This window comes from Helianthus annuus, chromosome 17 (assembly GCF_002127325.2).
Source record: "Helianthus annuus cultivar XRQ/B chromosome 17, HanXRQr2.0-SUNRISE, whole genome shotgun sequence".
NCBI classification, from domain to species: domain Eukaryota; kingdom Viridiplantae; phylum Streptophyta; class Magnoliopsida; order Asterales; family Asteraceae; genus Helianthus; species Helianthus annuus.
In genome coordinates this window covers 8,115,884-8,133,363 of record NC_035449.2, presented here as the reverse complement: position 1 = coordinate 8,133,363, position 17,480 = coordinate 8,115,884, and the positions used below count along the sequence as shown (strand labels likewise).

The window sequence follows — 17,480 nt, the reverse complement described above, 5'->3', positions numbered from 1 at the left end:
ATAAACTTTATAAAAGCCAAAAAGATTTTATTTCTACTCTATTTTCGATCGTACGATGTTGGAGCTCGAGTCTTCGTTACCTGAAACCTGAACGAAAACCGAATTGACTAAATCTTCATAAACGGTCGAAATTTGCAAGTTTTGAAAGTTAATTCTAAAATTGAGAAATTTATTAAACTTTCAAACTGTCGGACGGTGTTTGATTGTGACATGGTCATTCGTGTGTCATTTGTTTATACTAACTATTCCAAGCAGTTGTTCTCATTACGCGTTTAGATTTCTTGCATGTGCAGATTCTAAAGGCTAGGAGAACATGGTCGATGACAAGCTTTGGAATGAAGACACGACGTGAAGGCACTCAAAAGATGAAGTTGATCGAGTTGCCGCTGACCATCATCAACACCACAAGGATCTCAAGCTATAATGATCAAGTCTTTCACAAGCATAACTCAAGGGGGAGCTTATGTTAAGGGGGAGTTTGTCAACACACTTCCTACATGATACGGGTAGTTTGTTGATACACTCTCTGCTTTCAAGACGTGAAGACTTTGAAGATCCTCCGACATTGAAGACTTGAAAGGACATCAGAGTCCTGAAGACACGAAGATCAAAGATGATCAAGATCGAGACAAAGCTACAGCCAAGGGGGAGTTTGTTGGTGCACTTGTGTCTGTACTTTTTCTAAACTCTGTATCGTGTCGATATTAAACGATGTCCGTTGTTAGTCTTGTAAGTTTGACCAAGTCAACCATCCTCCTGGTTTGACTTGGCCAAACAGTTAGTGCATGATAATCACTTGTCTGTGTCGAAGGATGTCTCATCGAAGGATAGTTTAGATCCTTCGATGAGCTCGAAAGTTGAACCTTCGATGGATGGACCTCGATAGATCATCCTTCGAGGTCCCTGTGAATCCTTCGATGGCAGTCTGATCGAAAGATGATCTTTCGATCAGTATTCCTGATCCTTCGACCAGACTTGCTGTGCTGGGTATATATACCCATGCAGTGTGTTCTTTTCAGTAGAGACATTTGAAAACACTTGAGAGACACTTCTGTCAAGAACACACACATTAGAGAGTTTGCAATACTGATTTGTAAACCTTGTGCTTGTAACCGGAACCTTTCAGTCGCATTAATACAAGTGGTGTTAATCGGTGAACCTTGTGTGTCTTGTGTTTGTGCTTGTCTCAACTCGGTTGCACTCTAGCTTGGATTCCGCACTTGCTAGTGTGTTAACATAACAAGGATTAGGTTTCATCTCAACCTCCGAGGGACCTACAAAACACACATAATTGAACATAAAAGAACATAACAAATCATAACCAACATTACTGAACAAGACCTTGAATTGTGTAGCAATAGTAGAGGAGAAGAAGAACCTAAATATAGGTAAACCTTAATTCACGTTTCATATAATGGAAAAGATTACTTTTAAATTGGAAAATATAAATCAAATATATTAATACCATATAAAAGAAAGTTTTGAAATCGGAAATTCAAAGCTAGTTATGGGATGATAAAAAAAATTAAGTAGATTTTTAAATTTAATTAGTAATCACTAAATTTAAAAGATAAACATAAACAAACGGACATAAACGAACACGAACGAACGAATTTAAATGAACGGACATAAACGAACGTAAATGAACGGGCATAAACGATCGTTCATGAACGTAAATGAACAAACGGGACACTGTTCATGTTTGTTCGTTTATTAAAGGAACAAAAAAAATGTTCATGTTCGTTCATTTATTAATAAATGAACATGAACGAATTTCCTGCCAAACGGTTCACCGAACATTCGGTTCGTTTAAAAGCCTATAGGTCATATGACCTTTGAGAACTACCTAGCAAAATATATGGAAGATAAAAACACACTTCATGGTGGGCATACCTCGTATGAAACCAGTGTAAAAACCACTGCAATTATACTGTTTCTTTCTACTGTTCCTATCAGATTTCGTCTTCTTTCTTGATTGATACCCAACAACATGGGGTCTTTCATCACGTTAAAAGAATGATTGAACCATTTGATGGATAACATAACAGCATGTCAAAGAAATCTAAAAAATCTAGTTTTGGCATAGGAAGACAATGCCATGTGGACAAACTGATAAGGAGGTACATATAGATAGATAATGTGAATATCGAAAGTGTAACATTTGTTATTTACTAACATCCTACGTGTCAAATGCTAATTGGCTGGCTCGACACAACTCCTCTCCGGATCTATCTTATATATGGACCCAAAATCTTCTTCTCTAACTCAACAAATCCACTAGATTTTTGATAATTAAGGAAAATGCGTTCTTTGCAGTTTTGTTGTTTTCTTCTGATCATTGGTTGTTTGGTTTCACAGATTTATGCATCTTCCTACGCTACTGTAAGTGAAGTAATTTGATGCATAATGTGTGAATCTGTAGCTCATTTTTATTTTTTGTAGATATTGTACGACAAGTTCTTCTTTGAGGGGAGTCAAATCGTGTCTGAGAAGGGAGATCGTTCTGGTAAAATTATTGTTACTATAAGGCTCCGCCTAATTAGTGGCGGATCTAGAAAATCCGCCAAGCCGTAACGTTTTATAAATAAGCCGTAACGAAATCGAAAAAACCTCAAATTTTTCCAAAATTTACACTAACTTTTCCAAATATTTCCGCGCCAAGCCGTAGCGGGCGTTGCCCCCCGGCATAAGGTAGCTCCGCCCCTGCGCCTAATCCTGCACACCAAAGTCTATTTTGACACTCTGACAGGCATACGACACGTATGGGATTAGTATACCCGTCATGGATTTTTTTTGTCGGACGTACAGGCCTATACAGTCGTATACTTGTTTTTATCCCTTGTTTATACGATACCCGTTTTTTGTCGGTCGCATGGGATTATGCGGGTCAAATACCCATCTTTTGTCAGTCGTATAGGTATACCATTCTTTTTGTTGGTCATATGAGATTATACGGGTCGTATATCGCAGTATACAGGGTGTCAAAGCAGACAAAAAGGGGTTTATTAATAGCACAAGTAGCATGCATTAATTGTTTAACAACTATTAGACCATGTGTAGTGGTACACATGAATAATGCCCCCACCCATGGGCATTGTGCGACACGTGCCGTCCCACAGCAAAGGGGCATTATGGGCATTTTTCACAAATGGGCGTAGTGGGATAATGCCTAATAATGCCCCATCAATGATTACTCAATTATTATTTTCTTGTTTTTTTAATTTAAAATTAATTGTATTTGACATGGAAAAAACTCATTGACCAACACTTTGAAGAGAGGGACATTTGAGCGTGTTTTAAATCACGCCGGAAAACGCCATGGGGGTGGGGGACGGGCATGTTGGGCGTGTTTGGGGGGAAAGACGCCGGAGAAGACGCCCATTACGGATAGTCTTATCTTAGCATAAAACAAATATAAATGCAAACATTATATGTTATGAGAATTGATACTAGTTCTTTGTTTGTTTATAGGAAGCAGAAGTGAGATCAAGGAGACAAAACAACTAACAAGACAAAATAGTGGTGATATTCTTGCAAAAACGTATTGCTGCTATGAAGATTGGGGCGCTGAAACGTGTTGGAAGACAGACTTTATGTGTAATATGCACTGCGACAATTGGTGTAAGGAGGAATGAATGCTAGGTTGCCAACAATAATAAAAGAGTAACGTAGAACAAACTGTTGTTTTATCTGTAATAGGTCTTTTGGTTTTGGGTCAGTTTTAATAATGGGCTTTAGCCCACGTTGAGACTAGCATGAGTTGTTTAAGCCCGTGCACATGTTGATTTGATTAAGTCGAGTAGGTGTTATTATCTTTAATGCAAGCTAATTCCACCCGTTATGTTTAGGGTGTTAATGGTGTTTGTGGGTTAATGTAGTTATACTATTAAATATCTAAAAAAATAGTCAAATCTTATAGCATGGTTCATTAGGCTAGAGGGTGAGGGATGGAGCCCATTGCATGTTATAAAGGACACTTCAGCGCCACCTAGACGTCACGTCAGCCAGGGGGCTTTATAACCCCCCCCCTTTAATTTGCAGGGTGTGTGATGGAGCCCCGTCATCATTACCTAATTATTTTTTATTTTTACATTTTACTTTTTTAAATTAAATGGCCATTTTATATAACTAGAAAATTAAAAAAAAACCATAATTTCATCCTAAAAAAAATAAAAAACATCACAAAAAAAAACATCATTAAAAAAAATAAGAAGGTACTAGAAAAAAAAACTACATATATTTCGCCCTAATTTGATTCTTGCGAGCCTCCATAATGCGTTGATCCGTCTCCGTTAGATGTGAAAAATCTTTCGCTAGAAAATCCAAGTCTTTCTGGATTAGTTTCTGCATCTTCATTTCTTGGTCCTTTTCCCTGATCGAGATCATTTTGTTGAGACTTGTATGGAACTCGCCCAACTTTGACGGCTCATCCGATGACGTTGAAGTACCCTTTCCTCGTGCCGCTGCCTTACTTTTATCCCGACCCCTTGGTCGAGGCAGCTCCTCTGGTTGTTCGAACTCCTCATCATCGTCGTTAAGATTAATTGTCGTACGAGCATCGGACCCGGATGGTTCCGTTGTGGATGTTGATTTGGACCGTTTTGACCGAGGGCGGGTTGGGTCGAACGGTGGCACAAGATGCCACTTGGGAGATTTGCGAAGAAGCTCCCACGCATTTACATGCGTAAAGTGATGACCATGGTACACCCTATAATCGGAGTGGGCTTGGGTCATCACGTCCACATCGCTCGAACCGCTTTTCCTTCTCTTGTTGTTGACGAGATTAGTATGTATGTTGTTAAAGTTGCTAATCTTCGTCCTCATTGCGCCCCATTTTCCCGAAAGAGAGTCGGGGCGTCGATATACGCCGCGACCCATGGCGGTGAAAAACTTTTCACGAATACGGTTCCAAAAAACCTTTAGGGTCTGTTTGGTATGGCGTAATGGAATAGACGGGTGAATGGAATATATGAGGTAATGGAATGGACGAGGTAATGGAATGGATCATTACAATTCCATGTCTTGTTTGGTTACCATGTGATAATGAAATGAATCATTACTTTGTTTTGTTTGGTAGGAAAGAATAGACGAATGAATAAAATCGGTGATAAGTGACGGTAGTCGGTGGTGGTGGGTGGTGATAGGTGGCAATGGTAACGATGGTCGGAGGTGGTGGCAGTGGGTGGTGGCGGTGGGTGGTGGCGGCGGCAGAGGTAGGTGGTGGCGACGACAATGGTGGTGGGTGACGGGGACGGTGGTTGGTGAAGGCGACAGTGGTGGTCGGTGGTGGATGTCACACCCCAACCGATGGCGGAAACATCGGGATGAGACGAAGTGTGTAGATTGCTCAAAACGTCATAACACTATGTGACAATAATTAATTTAAATTCAAATTTCATTTCAAAACTAAATGTCATACATAATTCAAAAGGAAATAACAACTTTGTTTCATAACATAACATAACAAACAAAATGATAGATTAATCTAGGTGTGTATCTAGTCCACCCTAAACTTGTTTCATGAATCATCCATACTTCAATAATCAACCTGCAACATGTATTAAAATAGAGTTTCAATGCAAAAGCAAAGAGCGAGTATACAAGTTTGTTTACATAGCATAATAGAATAAAAACTCATATCCAACATGAACATAACAAAATAGTTTCAACATGCTAGTTTACGTAGTCCAAGTGATAGCCCAAGTTTCCCAATGCGTTTAAAGTACCTAACCCAAAGTTTAACGGGAGGTTGTTATGTCTCCTCCTAACAATACCCCAAAGACTAACGGGGAGGTGCATTACTCCTATAGCGCTACTATTGTTAAGGCGGAACTACACACAAGAATTAAACGTTCACATTGCACAAAAAGTCTCAAGATTTCACAAGTTTCATGTTTCATGTTTAAATGGATAGAGTAAGTTTCAAATAAGTTTCAAGTGTCGCGTGCGTTTAATATAGAATACATGTTGCACCCAAAGTGTTTAAAAGTAAAATGGGTTCGAGTATACTCACGGTTTACAAATGGTGACTTGAAGTTCCGAGAGCAAGTTTGTAGATGAGTTAGTTTGGAGCACCTTGTCCTTCTACACAAGGAAACGTAGGTGTGTGAGTTTGGCGTATACGGAAGATTATAGATTCGGAGTTTTTAAAATATAAAGAAAGTAACATAGGTGAAAATAATCATCTTGTACACATAACTCTTGTTCTTGACACTATTGAAACTCAAAAGAGTTGGTATGATTTCATGGATTCTAAGATCCATTAGAGTCGTAACAAGGGCATGGTCATAGATGATGTAACGTCCACTTAACAAATAACTATTAAGTCATCATCAAGTCTTAGTTACTTAGATGTATACGTATAGAATAACTTAGATATTATATAGTTTTACAAGTCTTAAGATTCAAGCATGAGGTAGGAGATTAATGTCTCCATTTAGGTACCTCTTTGTGTCATAGAATACATACATGAGGTAGGAAGAACAAGCTTCCATTTAGGCACCTCTATTGTTCACCACTACACTTGTTGTTATAAACAACAAGGAGGGTCATGAACATACAAGTATCAAAGTATTAACAACAACTAATCTATAGTAAAACATCAAGTAATGAGTGGATTCTTATGAAGGATAGCCCATGCTAATCCAACCATCACACATTCAACAAGTTTTACACTTGAACATTACTTGTGGGTAAAACCCTAATTAAAACAGAAGGTTTATGAGGTTTTAACCTCTGATTTAGATGTCTCAACCATGTTTTTAAGCTTAACCAACCATAAGAGGGGTTGTAAGCATTAGGACATTGGTTTGAGATGTGTTAGACACAAGTTGGATAAGAAATAACATGTCATTTGAATAATATAAAACAAACAGAAAGTTTTAGTCCATTTTAGGGCAAATCCAAGCATGATTCTTCCAAAGAAAAACCAAGGATTCGAACCCAAGGACATAACAAAGCATTAGGAAGAAGAACCAAGTGATTTGGTTGAGAAATAAACAAGTTACACTCACTTTTGTGAAGCTTCACGAATCTGTCCAAAACTCAGATTCTCAGCTGATTAGAGAGCAATTTAGTGAAGATTTAGGAGTTGTGAAAGTGTAAAATGGGTTGGAGAAGGTGAGTATTTATAATGGAAGAGATTAGAGGTGATTGGAGGTGATTAGAGGTGGATTAAAGGTGATTGGGTGAGGTTGGAGAGTTGGATTTTGTGCAAAATTTGAAAGAAAACACAAGTCTGCCGAAACAAGGCGCTCGCGTAGCGCTAGCAACCAGGCTATACCCGTCGCGCTACGCTAGCACATGGATTATGAAATTAAGTTTGATATTTTGACATTTAGGCCCCTGAAGTTTGAGTTTGATTCTTTTTGATGCCTTTTTACTAGTTTAGGGACTTGTTTGGTCATAAAGGCATAGTATAAGGTGTAATCAAGTACGAAGATCATAATCAAAGTATAATTAGGCGTATAAATGTCATAACCAAGTATCGTTCTTGTTCAAAACACGTTCAATGCATAAGTTTAGTTCAATTACAAGTTTAGCACATAGTTTCCAAGAATAACGTTCAAGCACAATTTGATTCACCAATCGAACATGCGAGCATAATTAGAGTGCGTACAACATAAATGTAACAAAATACAAGTTTCATTAATGACCCAAGTCTCGGTTTGATAATGATTACAACGAAAGGAGCGATTACAAGAATACAAGGTTTCCAAAAATAGAAATCCAAGCAATGGTTTCTAAATAGGGAAATTATGAAAACGCAGGGCGTTACAGTGGAGGTGGGTGGCGGCTGACGGCGGAGGCGGAGTGGGTGGCAGCTGTGGCGCGGTGGTGTCGGGGGTGGTGGGTGGTGGCGAGTGACGGCGGGGGCGGAGGTGTGGATGGTGGGTGGCGGTTGGTAGCGGCGGAGGTGGGTGACGACTGGGGTGGGGATGGGTGGTGGCGGGAGACAGCTGGGGTGGAGGTGGGTGGTGGTGGTGGCGGCGGAAGTGGGTGACGGCGGCGACGGTAGTCACGGCGGCAGCTATGGCAGTAGTGGTGTCGCCCGTGAGTGAGTTATTAAAACCATTAAGAATAATAATAATAATGGTAAAAAATAATAATAAAAATATTGATAATAATAATAATAATAATAATAATAATAATAATAATAATAATATATCTTTCCATTCCTTGAAGGAATGAAAAAAAACACCACCTTACAAAGGAATGAAAATTATTATATTTGGAAGGTTTACATTCCTTGTGGAATGCTTCATTCCATTACCACTTGACAACCAAACATGTTTCTTTTCATTCCAATAGAATGATCCATTCCATTCTGCCTTCTATTCCTTCGTACCAAACGCTACCTTATGTCTTGATCGTCACCTATAAAAAAAATATATTTACAAAGGTATATGTTTGATTTAAAAAAATAAGTTTAAAAAACTATATTTTTGTAAAGGTGTGTAAATTTTACCAACAATCTCGTCCTCCGATACGTCGAGCCATGCTTTTGCCAACTCGAACTCTTCCGTAGGCGTCCAATATTCGACCTTTTTGGTAGCACGTTTCTCGGACTCATCCTTCTTTTTATGGTTTCTTTTTTTTCTAGAAGAGGGTTCGACTTGGGTTTCGGGAACGGATTGGGTTGTGTTTTGGGTTTCGGGTATGGATTGGGTTTCGGGTATGGATTGGGTTTCGGGTATGTTTTGAGGAATGTGTTGGGGTATGTTTGAGGGAAAAAACTGGGGTTGAGAATAATACCCAAAAAAACTAGTCATCGGTTGAGTGATGGGATGAGGAGAAGTTGGGGTTGTTGGTGGCATTTGGTAATATCCAACCTCACCCGTACGCGAGTCTCGGCGATACCGGTCATCTTGCTCGTTGTTTTGCCAGTACGGATTGTTCGGGGTCCCATGGGTTTAGGTTGTTGGGAAACATTGTAGAGAGGTGTTTAAAAAAAATTAGCCAACTTTATAAAAATTTGAGAGAAAATGGGTGAAATGAGATGGAAAAAATGGAGGAATAGAAGAGTATTTATATAAACTTTGAAAAACAAATTTTTTTTTTAAACAAGACCGTTCAACGGTCAAAAAATCAAAAGGAGCCTCGATCTGTGTGATTTCTGCTCGTTACCATGTTCGCGAGCCATCTATAGCGCCCCAACTTAATTCAGGCGGTGTGGGTGTATGGCGCCCACGGCGCTATAGGTGCTGACAGGGCGAGGGTTTTGTGTGGAAAGTATGACTGAACATGGAAAGTATACTAGAAATATACAACCCTACACAAGGAATCTAAAACATTAAAAAGTAAAATGTACTAAGGAAACACAAGTGAGTAAATTAGTAAAATACTAGGAAAAAATGCTAAAATTGACTAAAAATAAGGAGAGTGGGGGTGATCACTAGTGATAGAATTCCATCACTCAAAAGCACCCAATCAAGTTCCGCCATGTCATCAACTATTTTTCCATCACTCACAATCTTTTTTGGTGGCAATGGTCATCACTCACAACACCAACAATAAACCCCCACACCCCTTCACATCCATTTATCACTCCCACCCCATAACGCGTTGAAATTATCACGGAATCTATACCATCACTCGTTGAACTTGTATGTGACGGTGGGAGTTTGTTGAATTCCACGCATTATAAATGGTCTATCACGGAGAACTGGGCACCGCCCCAGTCCCCTAAGGAAGTAAGAACTAGAAATGGGAAACAACGCCTTGCAAATGGAAATACATACTTTTGAACTTGCATATGTAGTACTATATTAATTTTCTTAATACTTTTTAAAAAGTTAACAATTCGTTTTTTGGTTTGTGGCAAAATGTAATATTTAAAATTAGCAAAGGTAGGTAGGTATAGATTGAAAACGTAATTACTAGAATCGTAACTTGTGTGATTTTCTAATTAATTCAACCCAAAACATTATCCTCAAATCGTACTGACTGACAACTTTTGTGATTTCCTACAAGTGTCAAATGCTAACTAGCTGGCTCGATACAACTCCTATCCAGATGACTCTGGTCTCTATATTATATATATGGACTCACAAGATCTTCTTCTCTAACAAATCGATTTGAATTTTGATAATTTAAGTGAGAAGGAAGATGCGTTCTTTGCAGTTTTGTTGTTTTCTTCTGATCATTGGTTGTTTGGTTTCACAGATTTACGCTTCTTCTGATGCTGCTGCTGCTGTAAGTGAAGTAATTTGATGCATGTGTGTGAATCCGTAGCTCCTTTATTTTATTTTATTTTATTTTATTTTTGTAGATATTGTACGACAAGTTCTTCTTTGAGGGTAGTTGGATCGTCTCTGAGAAGAAAGGAGATCATCATTCTGGTAAAATTATTATTATTACAATGCTCCGGCTAATCTGGCACACCAAAGTCTATTTTTTTACACACTAACTGCTTGTATACGGGGTCGTATGGGATAATGTGGGTCGTATAACCGTTTTTGGTCGGTCGTATGGGATTATGCGGGTCATATGCTCGTATAGTTGCATTACATACTCAAGTTATATAACCACTCTCTCTTACATATTTTGTCACTTGTCACATAACCCCTCTTATGGGGCCTTATAGGGCTACATGGCCTTAGGTTGTGCTGAAAAAGGGGTTTTAGCCCTGAGTAGCATGCATTTTTTTAACAACTATTAGCATAAAACATTTACAAATCTGTTTGTAGGAAGCAGAGTTGATATCAAGGAGACAAAACAACTAACAAGACAAAATAATCTTCGTAAAACAGCGTATTGCTGCGAGGTAGATTGGGGCACTTTTGAATGTTGGGAGTTAGAATTTCTTTGTCAGAAACGCTGCGAAGAGGTAGATGAGACATGTAGGGTGGTGTGAATGCTAGGTTGACGAGATGCCAGCAACAATAAAAGAATAACGTAGAATGAACTGTTGTTTTCCTTTTTATGTAATATTATTATCTTTAATTCAAGCTAATTCCACCCGTTATGTTATGTTTAGGGTGTTAGTTGTGTGGTTAATTGTGTTAGCAGGTTAATGTTATGCTATTAAATATCCCAAAAAAAATAAGCAAAATAGTCAAATCTTGTGGTATGGTCCTTTTTAATTCGACAGCTTTCACGGAGACCTTTGGCTCCAACAATATGTCTGAACATGAAAAGTTTATTAGAAATACACTTCGTGCACCAGCTTTCACGGTGTGCGCCTGCGGGTAAGGGGTACCCGCTACCCCATATCCAGGTGTCGCGCCTGCGGGTAAGGGGTACCCGCTACCCCATATCCAGGTGTCGCGCTTGCGGATAAGGGGTACCCGCTACCCCATACCCATGTGTCGCGGATCCCCTAAGTGAATTTGAAATGGGAAACAACGCCTTGCAATTGAAAGGCATACTTTTGAACTTGTAATGCTATAATAATTTTATTCTATATTTTAAAAAATTAACATTTCAAATTAACAAAATAGTTTATTAAAGTTAGTGTTTTATGTGAGGATTCAGGTGCTCCGCTCCGCCCCTGCTGAGGTGGCACCTCACAGTGCCCCACACACATAGTTTTAGACCATCAGTACTGCAAGATGATAAATGTATTTACAAACATGCCTAGTCAGTTGTCTGTCTGTCACATTATATTCTCAAAACCTAGTATATTCTCTAACCTTTTAATAAACTATTTACAGAAGAAAGTAAAGTATATAGTTATGTGTTGTAATACTTAAAAGATCAAATACAAATACCTTTAACATACAAAACGTATGAACTGAAGGTTTTTGCTGAAAAAATGCGGTGACATTTTCGTAATTATCAAAATTACTCTACAAATGATCTTGTAGGGTAACTTTGTAAAACTGTCTTATAGGATAATTTTGATCTTTGTAGGGTAATTTTGAAGAGTATCATAATTACTATAAAAATGATCTTGTAAACTAATTTTGATCTTGTAGGATAATTTTGTAGAGTATCATAATTACTCTACAAATGATCTTGTAGAATAATTTTGAATTGTATGTTGTTTGATAAACTAGTAGAGTAGTTTTGATACACTTGTAGAATAATTTTGATAATTACCCTACAAGCACAATTTACAAAATTACCCTACAAGATTATTTATGGATTAATTTTGATAATTACCCCACGAGCAAATAATTACGAAAATATCACCGCGTTTTTTTTTTTTTTCATGTCTTTCGTACGTTTTATACGATAAGGCACTTTGTACGTTAAATTTAACTCAATATAATGTAGTGAAAGTAATTTCGCTCTTGTAATTTCATATGGTTTGTATATGGAGAATTTTTTAAAGTTATTTTCATATGATTTATATGCTTTTTTAGCATCTGATAGGTAAGTATCATATTTACAATTCCCCTTGAAAAAAATATAGCATGAACTCGGGAAGATAGAACCGGAGACTTAATTACAAAAACCATTTAAGCCTTTCATATAGGTAAATACAATAATGGAAGATTAACAAACCAAAAATCAGTAAGAGTGCCCGTCTAATCTACGTACAGTAGCAGCCAAAAGTAAAAAAAAAACGTCCTTAGATACGAGTCCATAAGCACAAGAAATGAGTAAACTGCCATTTTGGTCCCTGAGGTTTGGTTACTTTTGCCACTTTAGTCCAAAACTCAAACCTTTTGAACTTGGGTCCCTGTGGTTTCAGTTTTATTGCCATTTTGGTCAAAAATGAAATCAGGTCATACTTGTCTTATAAAATCATGCAATTTTGTCATTTTCCTCAGGGACAAATCAGGTCATATTTGTCTTATAAAATATGATATTTATTTATAAAAAAGAAATGATCATTTTGCCCCTGCGTAAAAATGACAAAATAACAGGATTTTATAAGACAAAAATGACCTGATTTCATTTTTGTACCAAAATGGCAATAAAACTGAAACCACAGGGACCCAGATGCAAAAAGTTTGAGTTTTGGACTAAAGTGGCAAAATTGACCAAACCACAGGGACCAAAATGGCAGTTTACTCCACAAGAAATATATAAATTCACCATCCCAAATTGCGCCAAAAGGGTGAACGTTAGTTTGGGCAGCCGACTATAGCTCTAGCCCGCAGTTAACATGGAGATGGAACCTGAAAACAAAATAAAAGACCAAATAGGGTCGGAAAACTGGAAAACTATGAAAGGGTTACAATTTACAAATACAAGTTCTATAAAACTTGAGGGCTTGTTTCGCCCCTATTATCAAAAGATCAAAATTAAAAAAAAAAAAAAAAAAAAAAGTAGATGCACGGTACCCCTGACCGAGGAGGGGATCCCCCCTCCCAAGCTAGCTTACCGGATCGCTGCCTGGCGGTGAAATTATGATAGAATCAGATCCCTGAATTTTCGGATATTTCTCAATTTGAATCCGATATCCCTGAATTTTCGGATCTATCTTCAATCAGATCCAATTTCCGCTTCAACATCGTCTCAGATCCATTCCCAGATCCGCCAGTTCTACCTCCAATTCGATTTCAGATCTGTGCTCTCAGATCCAATTCGATTTCAGATCTGTGTACTCCTCAATTTGTCACACCCCGATTTCCACGTGTCTCACCGGTGGGCCCGGTGGGGGATTACCGTGACGATATTGGCAACAATATAGTCAAACCACACAATTATATAATGCACAGCGGAAGCATAATTTAAATATATAATTTCAACCTCTGATTGTAATATCAAAATGTATTACAGAAGTTGAATATCCACAGTGGATCGTAAATACAGATAAAGTATTGTTCCATTCGATACTGCAATCAAGCTTGCGAGGCTTATCCCGACGCTAGGGAGCTAATACCAGCCAATTACGTTTAGGTACCTGCACTTAATCTTTTTAGGGAAAATACGTCAGTTTACACTGGTAAATACATTCAACTGACACATTTGAAAATGTTTATTAAAATTGATTTGAATGCACAAGGCACAAACTCTTTTATAACTTGGGAAAATTCATAATGATCTTGTGAACGTTTTACATGTTCTTTTATGCGTTCAGTAGCCCGGGTCGTGCCGGGTTAAAGATTTATAGACACACCACGTTTGCGTAAAACCGTAGTATGAAAACCAACGGCTACGTCTTTTAATTTTAATGTCGACACTTTATACCGGGTGTACGCCTACACCGGGATGTCGATGGTCGTGGCCATTTCGTAAAATGATGCCAAGGATATCCGGGACAACGGTCATTAAACCCCCAAAGGCTTATAAGCAACAAAACTGTTTAAATGAGCCGATCATATTTAATCAATTAACCACCTAAGCGATGGAATTATATAATGCTCAATCAAGCGGTATTAACATACCGTAACCCAAGCCCATATAGGGGAAATAAGTTAAAGTATTTACCTTTGCAAGTATTAATCCTTAATTTAGATCAAGTCACCGATAGCTTTTACTGGGGCTCCTAATCTAGAACGAAGGTTTTAATTAACCTCTTAGAATCCTAACGGTCCTTGTATTAGCCGTAGCTTAAACCGGTTGATTCCGATATATAGATATGGTTAATTCGCACGGAAAGGCGAAAACCGAGAATGGAGTATGATTTGGACCCAACAAGTTCAGAGACTTGTTTTATATGGGTTTATAGTTCATACTCTGGATTTTGGGGTTCAAATAATATAATTTGACCCATATCGGCTATTGCACGAAAACTAGTTCCATGAGCCGTACCGTGTGCGCAAATAGGCGAAACGGTTAACCATAAGAGTCGTACGCTTATTTCCTAAGTCAATATGCCTTAAAAGTATTTTGGTATCAGTAGGATACCTTCCGTAATGCCCGTAACGAGTTTAAGTTAGTATTATGCCCCGTAGGGGCTTTTCGGTCATTTTAAAGACTTTAAAAGGGATTTTCGAGTTCTACAGGGAATCTGAGTTTCCCGAACAGCATATAAAGCTTAAAATACTTTATTTATTATTTAAAACCAGTGGCAATTGGAATCGGGTCAAAAGACCTTGTAGAACTCTCGTTTTGGCCAAAAAGGGCATATTCGGTATTTACCGAACCGTAGCCATAACCGCAGGTTATGAGCAAGGTAAAAATTATTAAAAATCTTTAAAATTCCCAAAATATTATTTTACCACAGTGGGTAAAAGTTTTGGTGACGAAAACTTGGGTTAGATGGGCGTTATGCTAATTGCGCCGTTAATTACAAAACTTTCTTAAAAGTGCGCCTTTTAGCATAACTCTCATTCTAGGCCTCGGATTGACGTGAAACTTTAGGGACATGCTTATAATTTAATAAGCAAGGTTTTGGTCCGTTCACGTGTCCGAAATACTCGTTTTAATTTTAAAAGGCCGTTACGGTCAACTTTTAGGCGAATGACGGAAATGCGCTAAAGACTCGGATAACTCATGAACCGACCACAGAGGCTTATACCAACATGTGACCTGGTCCTAAGAGAGTCCTAGGGTATATTTATACCTCACTAAAACGGGTCAGAACTGAAGTCAAAGCAAAAGTCAAACTTTTGCGACATTCGGCTCCGAACCGGTTCTATATAGTAAATGATCGATTCAAACGAGCGCAAACAGGTTTATATACTTATTATCATGGTTTATGATTGTCAAAACAGGTTCCATAACATATACATTACAGATTATGCTTAAATCGCTAAAATAGCTTTCTGTTGACTTTTTAACCGCACGTTTGACTCGATAATTGACATAGTTAGAGTGGTGATCAGGGGGAACCATTTTAGAGGTTTAATACCCACATAAATACCAACTCATAACCATTTTTGATTCGTCATAAGACTGAACCATTTGCAAGATATTGCAATGACAACCGTTAGTTACGACGGTTGCGTTTATAAGCTAAAACTATGGAAATGCAAGGCCAAATTGGTTATGAACGACTTACAGAAGTTAACTCTTGATTAGAGAACAGAAGAGAATACTTGGAAGCACTTATAATGATCAGAGAGGTGAGTTTGAGTTGTTGTGAATGTTATGCACACAAAGGTGCTATTTATAGCCAAAAACAAGCTCCTATGATCATTACAACTACCACAACAGGTCAGGGGTGATGGGTAGATGTCCCCTAAGTGTTATGGGTCAAATGTAGGGTGCCCATGCTCCATTAAGTGGTGTTTGATCGTTCAAAGGTTCCAAAAGCCAAGTAGTTACAACCATTCTGCATCTGGGCACTTTACGCGGCCCGCATGGGAGTTCCCATGCTTTTTAATGCGGGTCGCCTAAAGGTTAAGAAATCAGGCGAGTTAGTGAGGAGGCTCGCGGCCCGCCTCAACTAATCCCTAACCTTCACGCGGGTCGCCTAAGGTTAAGAATTCAGGATTTTTAAATCTTTTGTAATGATTACAGAATCTGGCCATTAATAACGAAATCTTTCGTAATGATTTACCTGACCTTTCGGTTTTGAAGGGGTAACTTTGCGGTTTGGCCCTCGGTTATTTACCGATAGGGGCCTCGTGTTATTTACCCGCATTATTAAGTCCCCGGTTTATTTATTAATCATATTGGAAAGCCTTAACTTTCACTGTTGACGCTTTTAACCCTTCTTCTACGAATTCGATCGTAACTTTCTCGTTTCATATCGAAACTTCGCGAAATTCATATATATTATTTTAGTGAGGGTATAATACCGTTACAAAGTCTTTGGGACGTTAAAGGGTCACTCAGAGGTATTATTAAACATGTTGACACAGTTAACCCCTGTAGTTTGTAATCTCTCACTTTCTTCCGCGTTTTATTTTTTGTACGATCTATAATTTATTCGTTTGAAGGTTTAAGCATCATTTAGGGATACTATACAGTATATTTACCCTTGTTGACATTTATAACCCTCGAATTTATATACTTTCAAGGTTTGTCAAAATTAGTCCTTTATTTATTATAGATGCCACGTGTAAACAAATGACACGTGTTAACACATCATTGGACACAAAAATTCGAGGTGTTACATCCTCACCCCCTTAAAATAAATCTCGACCCGAGATTTACTCAAATAAATAGGGGTATTTTTCTTTCATTGTAGCTTCGACTTCCCACGTATATTCAGGACCTCTACGAGCATCCCATTTGACTTTTACAATCGGTACGTGCTTTCTGCGAAGCTTCTTCACCTGTCGATCTTCAATCGACAAAGGTTTTTCTATGAACTTTAAGCTCTCATCTATATGCACATCTGTGTGTGGAATCACCAACGATTCGTCGGTGAAGCACTTTTTGAGATTGCAGATGTGGAACACATTGTGAATTCCATTGAGCTCTTCAGGCAAGTTTAGTTTATAGGCAACTGATCCGACCCGTTCAATGACCTCAAAAGGTCCTATGTATCTCGGACTCAGCTTGCCCTTCTTGCCGAAGCGCATCACCCCCTTCCAGGGTGACACCTTAAGTAATACTTTTTCACCCACTTCGAAGTGAAAATCCTTACGCTTTGGATCAGCGTAGCTCTTCTGCCTATCGCGGGCAGCCTTGAGACGTTCCCGGATCTGGACAATCTTGTCCGTCGTCTGGAAAACAATCTCTGGTCCCGA

The 17,480-nt window shown here is 38.4% G+C and overlaps 5 protein-coding genes across 5 annotated transcripts in view; 4 read left to right on the top strand and 1 right to left on the bottom strand.

Moving 5' to 3' along the window:
* Positions 1–2,227: 2,227 nt before the first annotated feature.
* LOC110865509 lies at positions 2,228–3,861 on the top strand. The gene is made up of 3 exons (XM_022114767.2): positions 2,228–2,382; positions 2,443–2,506; positions 3,472–3,861. The coding sequence occupies exons 1-3, from the start codon at positions 2,302–2,304 to the stop codon at positions 3,633–3,635; spliced, it is 309 nt and encodes a 102-aa protein (XP_021970459.1). The 5' UTR covers positions 2,228–2,301; the 3' UTR covers positions 3,636–3,861.
* Positions 3,862–4,230: 369 nt separating this feature from the next.
* Positions 4,231–4,878, bottom strand: LOC110944777 (glutathione S-transferase T3-like). The gene has a single exon (XM_022186426.1). It carries the CDS (start codon positions 4,876–4,878, stop codon positions 4,231–4,233), a length of 648 nt encoding a protein of 215 aa, XP_022042118.1.
* A 281-nt stretch (positions 4,879–5,159) lies between these two features.
* LOC110944776 (glycine-rich cell wall structural protein 1-like) lies at positions 5,160–8,002 on the top strand. The gene is made up of 2 exons (XM_022186425.1): positions 5,160–5,238; positions 7,770–8,002. The coding sequence occupies exons 1-2, from the start codon at positions 5,160–5,162 to the stop codon at positions 8,000–8,002; spliced, it is 312 nt and encodes a 103-aa protein (XP_022042117.1).
* Positions 8,003–9,685: 1,683 nt separating this feature from the next.
* LOC110865508 lies at positions 9,686–11,023 on the top strand. The gene is made up of 3 exons (XM_022114766.2): positions 9,686–10,194; positions 10,271–10,340; positions 10,689–11,023. Exons 1-3 carry the CDS (start codon positions 10,108–10,110, stop codon positions 10,853–10,855), a joined length of 324 nt encoding a protein of 107 aa, XP_021970458.1. The 5' UTR covers positions 9,686–10,107; the 3' UTR covers positions 10,856–11,023.
* Positions 11,024–13,314: 2,291 nt separating this feature from the next.
* LOC118489085 overlaps positions 13,315–17,480 on the top strand; it is a 41,003-nt gene continuing 36,837 nt past the window's right edge. The window contains exon 1 of the mRNA XM_035986647.1: positions 13,315–13,505. The gene's annotated coding sequence lies outside the window, so the exon portion shown is untranslated. The remainder of the gene's footprint in view (positions 13,506–17,480) is intronic.

What these genes read in the sequence shown, in the direction of transcription:
- LOC110944776 (XM_022186425.1), top strand. Translation starts at nt 5,160, where the DNA reads ATGGTCGGAGGTGGTGGCAGTGGGTGGTGGCGGTGGGTGGTGGCGGCG. An exon ending in TGGTGGCGACGACAATGGTG is followed by an intron (nt 5,239 to 7,769) that starts GTGGGTGACGGG and finishes ATGAAAACGCAG; the next exon opens with GGCGTTACAGTGGAGGTGGG.
- LOC110865509 (XM_022114767.2), top strand. Translation starts at nt 2,302, where the DNA reads ATGCGTTCTTTGCAGTTTTGTTGTTTTCTTCTGATCATTGGTTGTTTG. An exon ending in ATGCATCTTCCTACGCTACT is followed by an intron (nt 2,383 to 2,442) that starts GTAAGTGAAGTA and finishes TATTTTTTGTAG; the next exon opens with ATATTGTACGACAAGTTCTT. An exon ending in TGAGAAGGGAGATCGTTCTG is followed by an intron (nt 2,507 to 3,471) that starts GTAAAATTATTG and finishes GTTTGTTTATAG; the next exon opens with GAAGCAGAAGTGAGATCAAG.
- LOC110944777 (XM_022186426.1), bottom strand. Translation starts at nt 4,878, where the DNA reads ATGGGTCGCGGCGTATATCGACGCCCCGACTCTCTTTCGGGAAAATGG.
- LOC110865508 (XM_022114766.2), top strand. Translation starts at nt 10,108, where the DNA reads ATGCGTTCTTTGCAGTTTTGTTGTTTTCTTCTGATCATTGGTTGTTTG. An exon ending in CTTCTGATGCTGCTGCTGCT is followed by an intron (nt 10,195 to 10,270) that starts GTAAGTGAAGTA and finishes TTATTTTTGTAG; the next exon opens with ATATTGTACGACAAGTTCTT. An exon ending in GAAAGGAGATCATCATTCTG is followed by an intron (nt 10,341 to 10,688) that starts GTAAAATTATTA and finishes ATCTGTTTGTAG; the next exon opens with GAAGCAGAGTTGATATCAAG.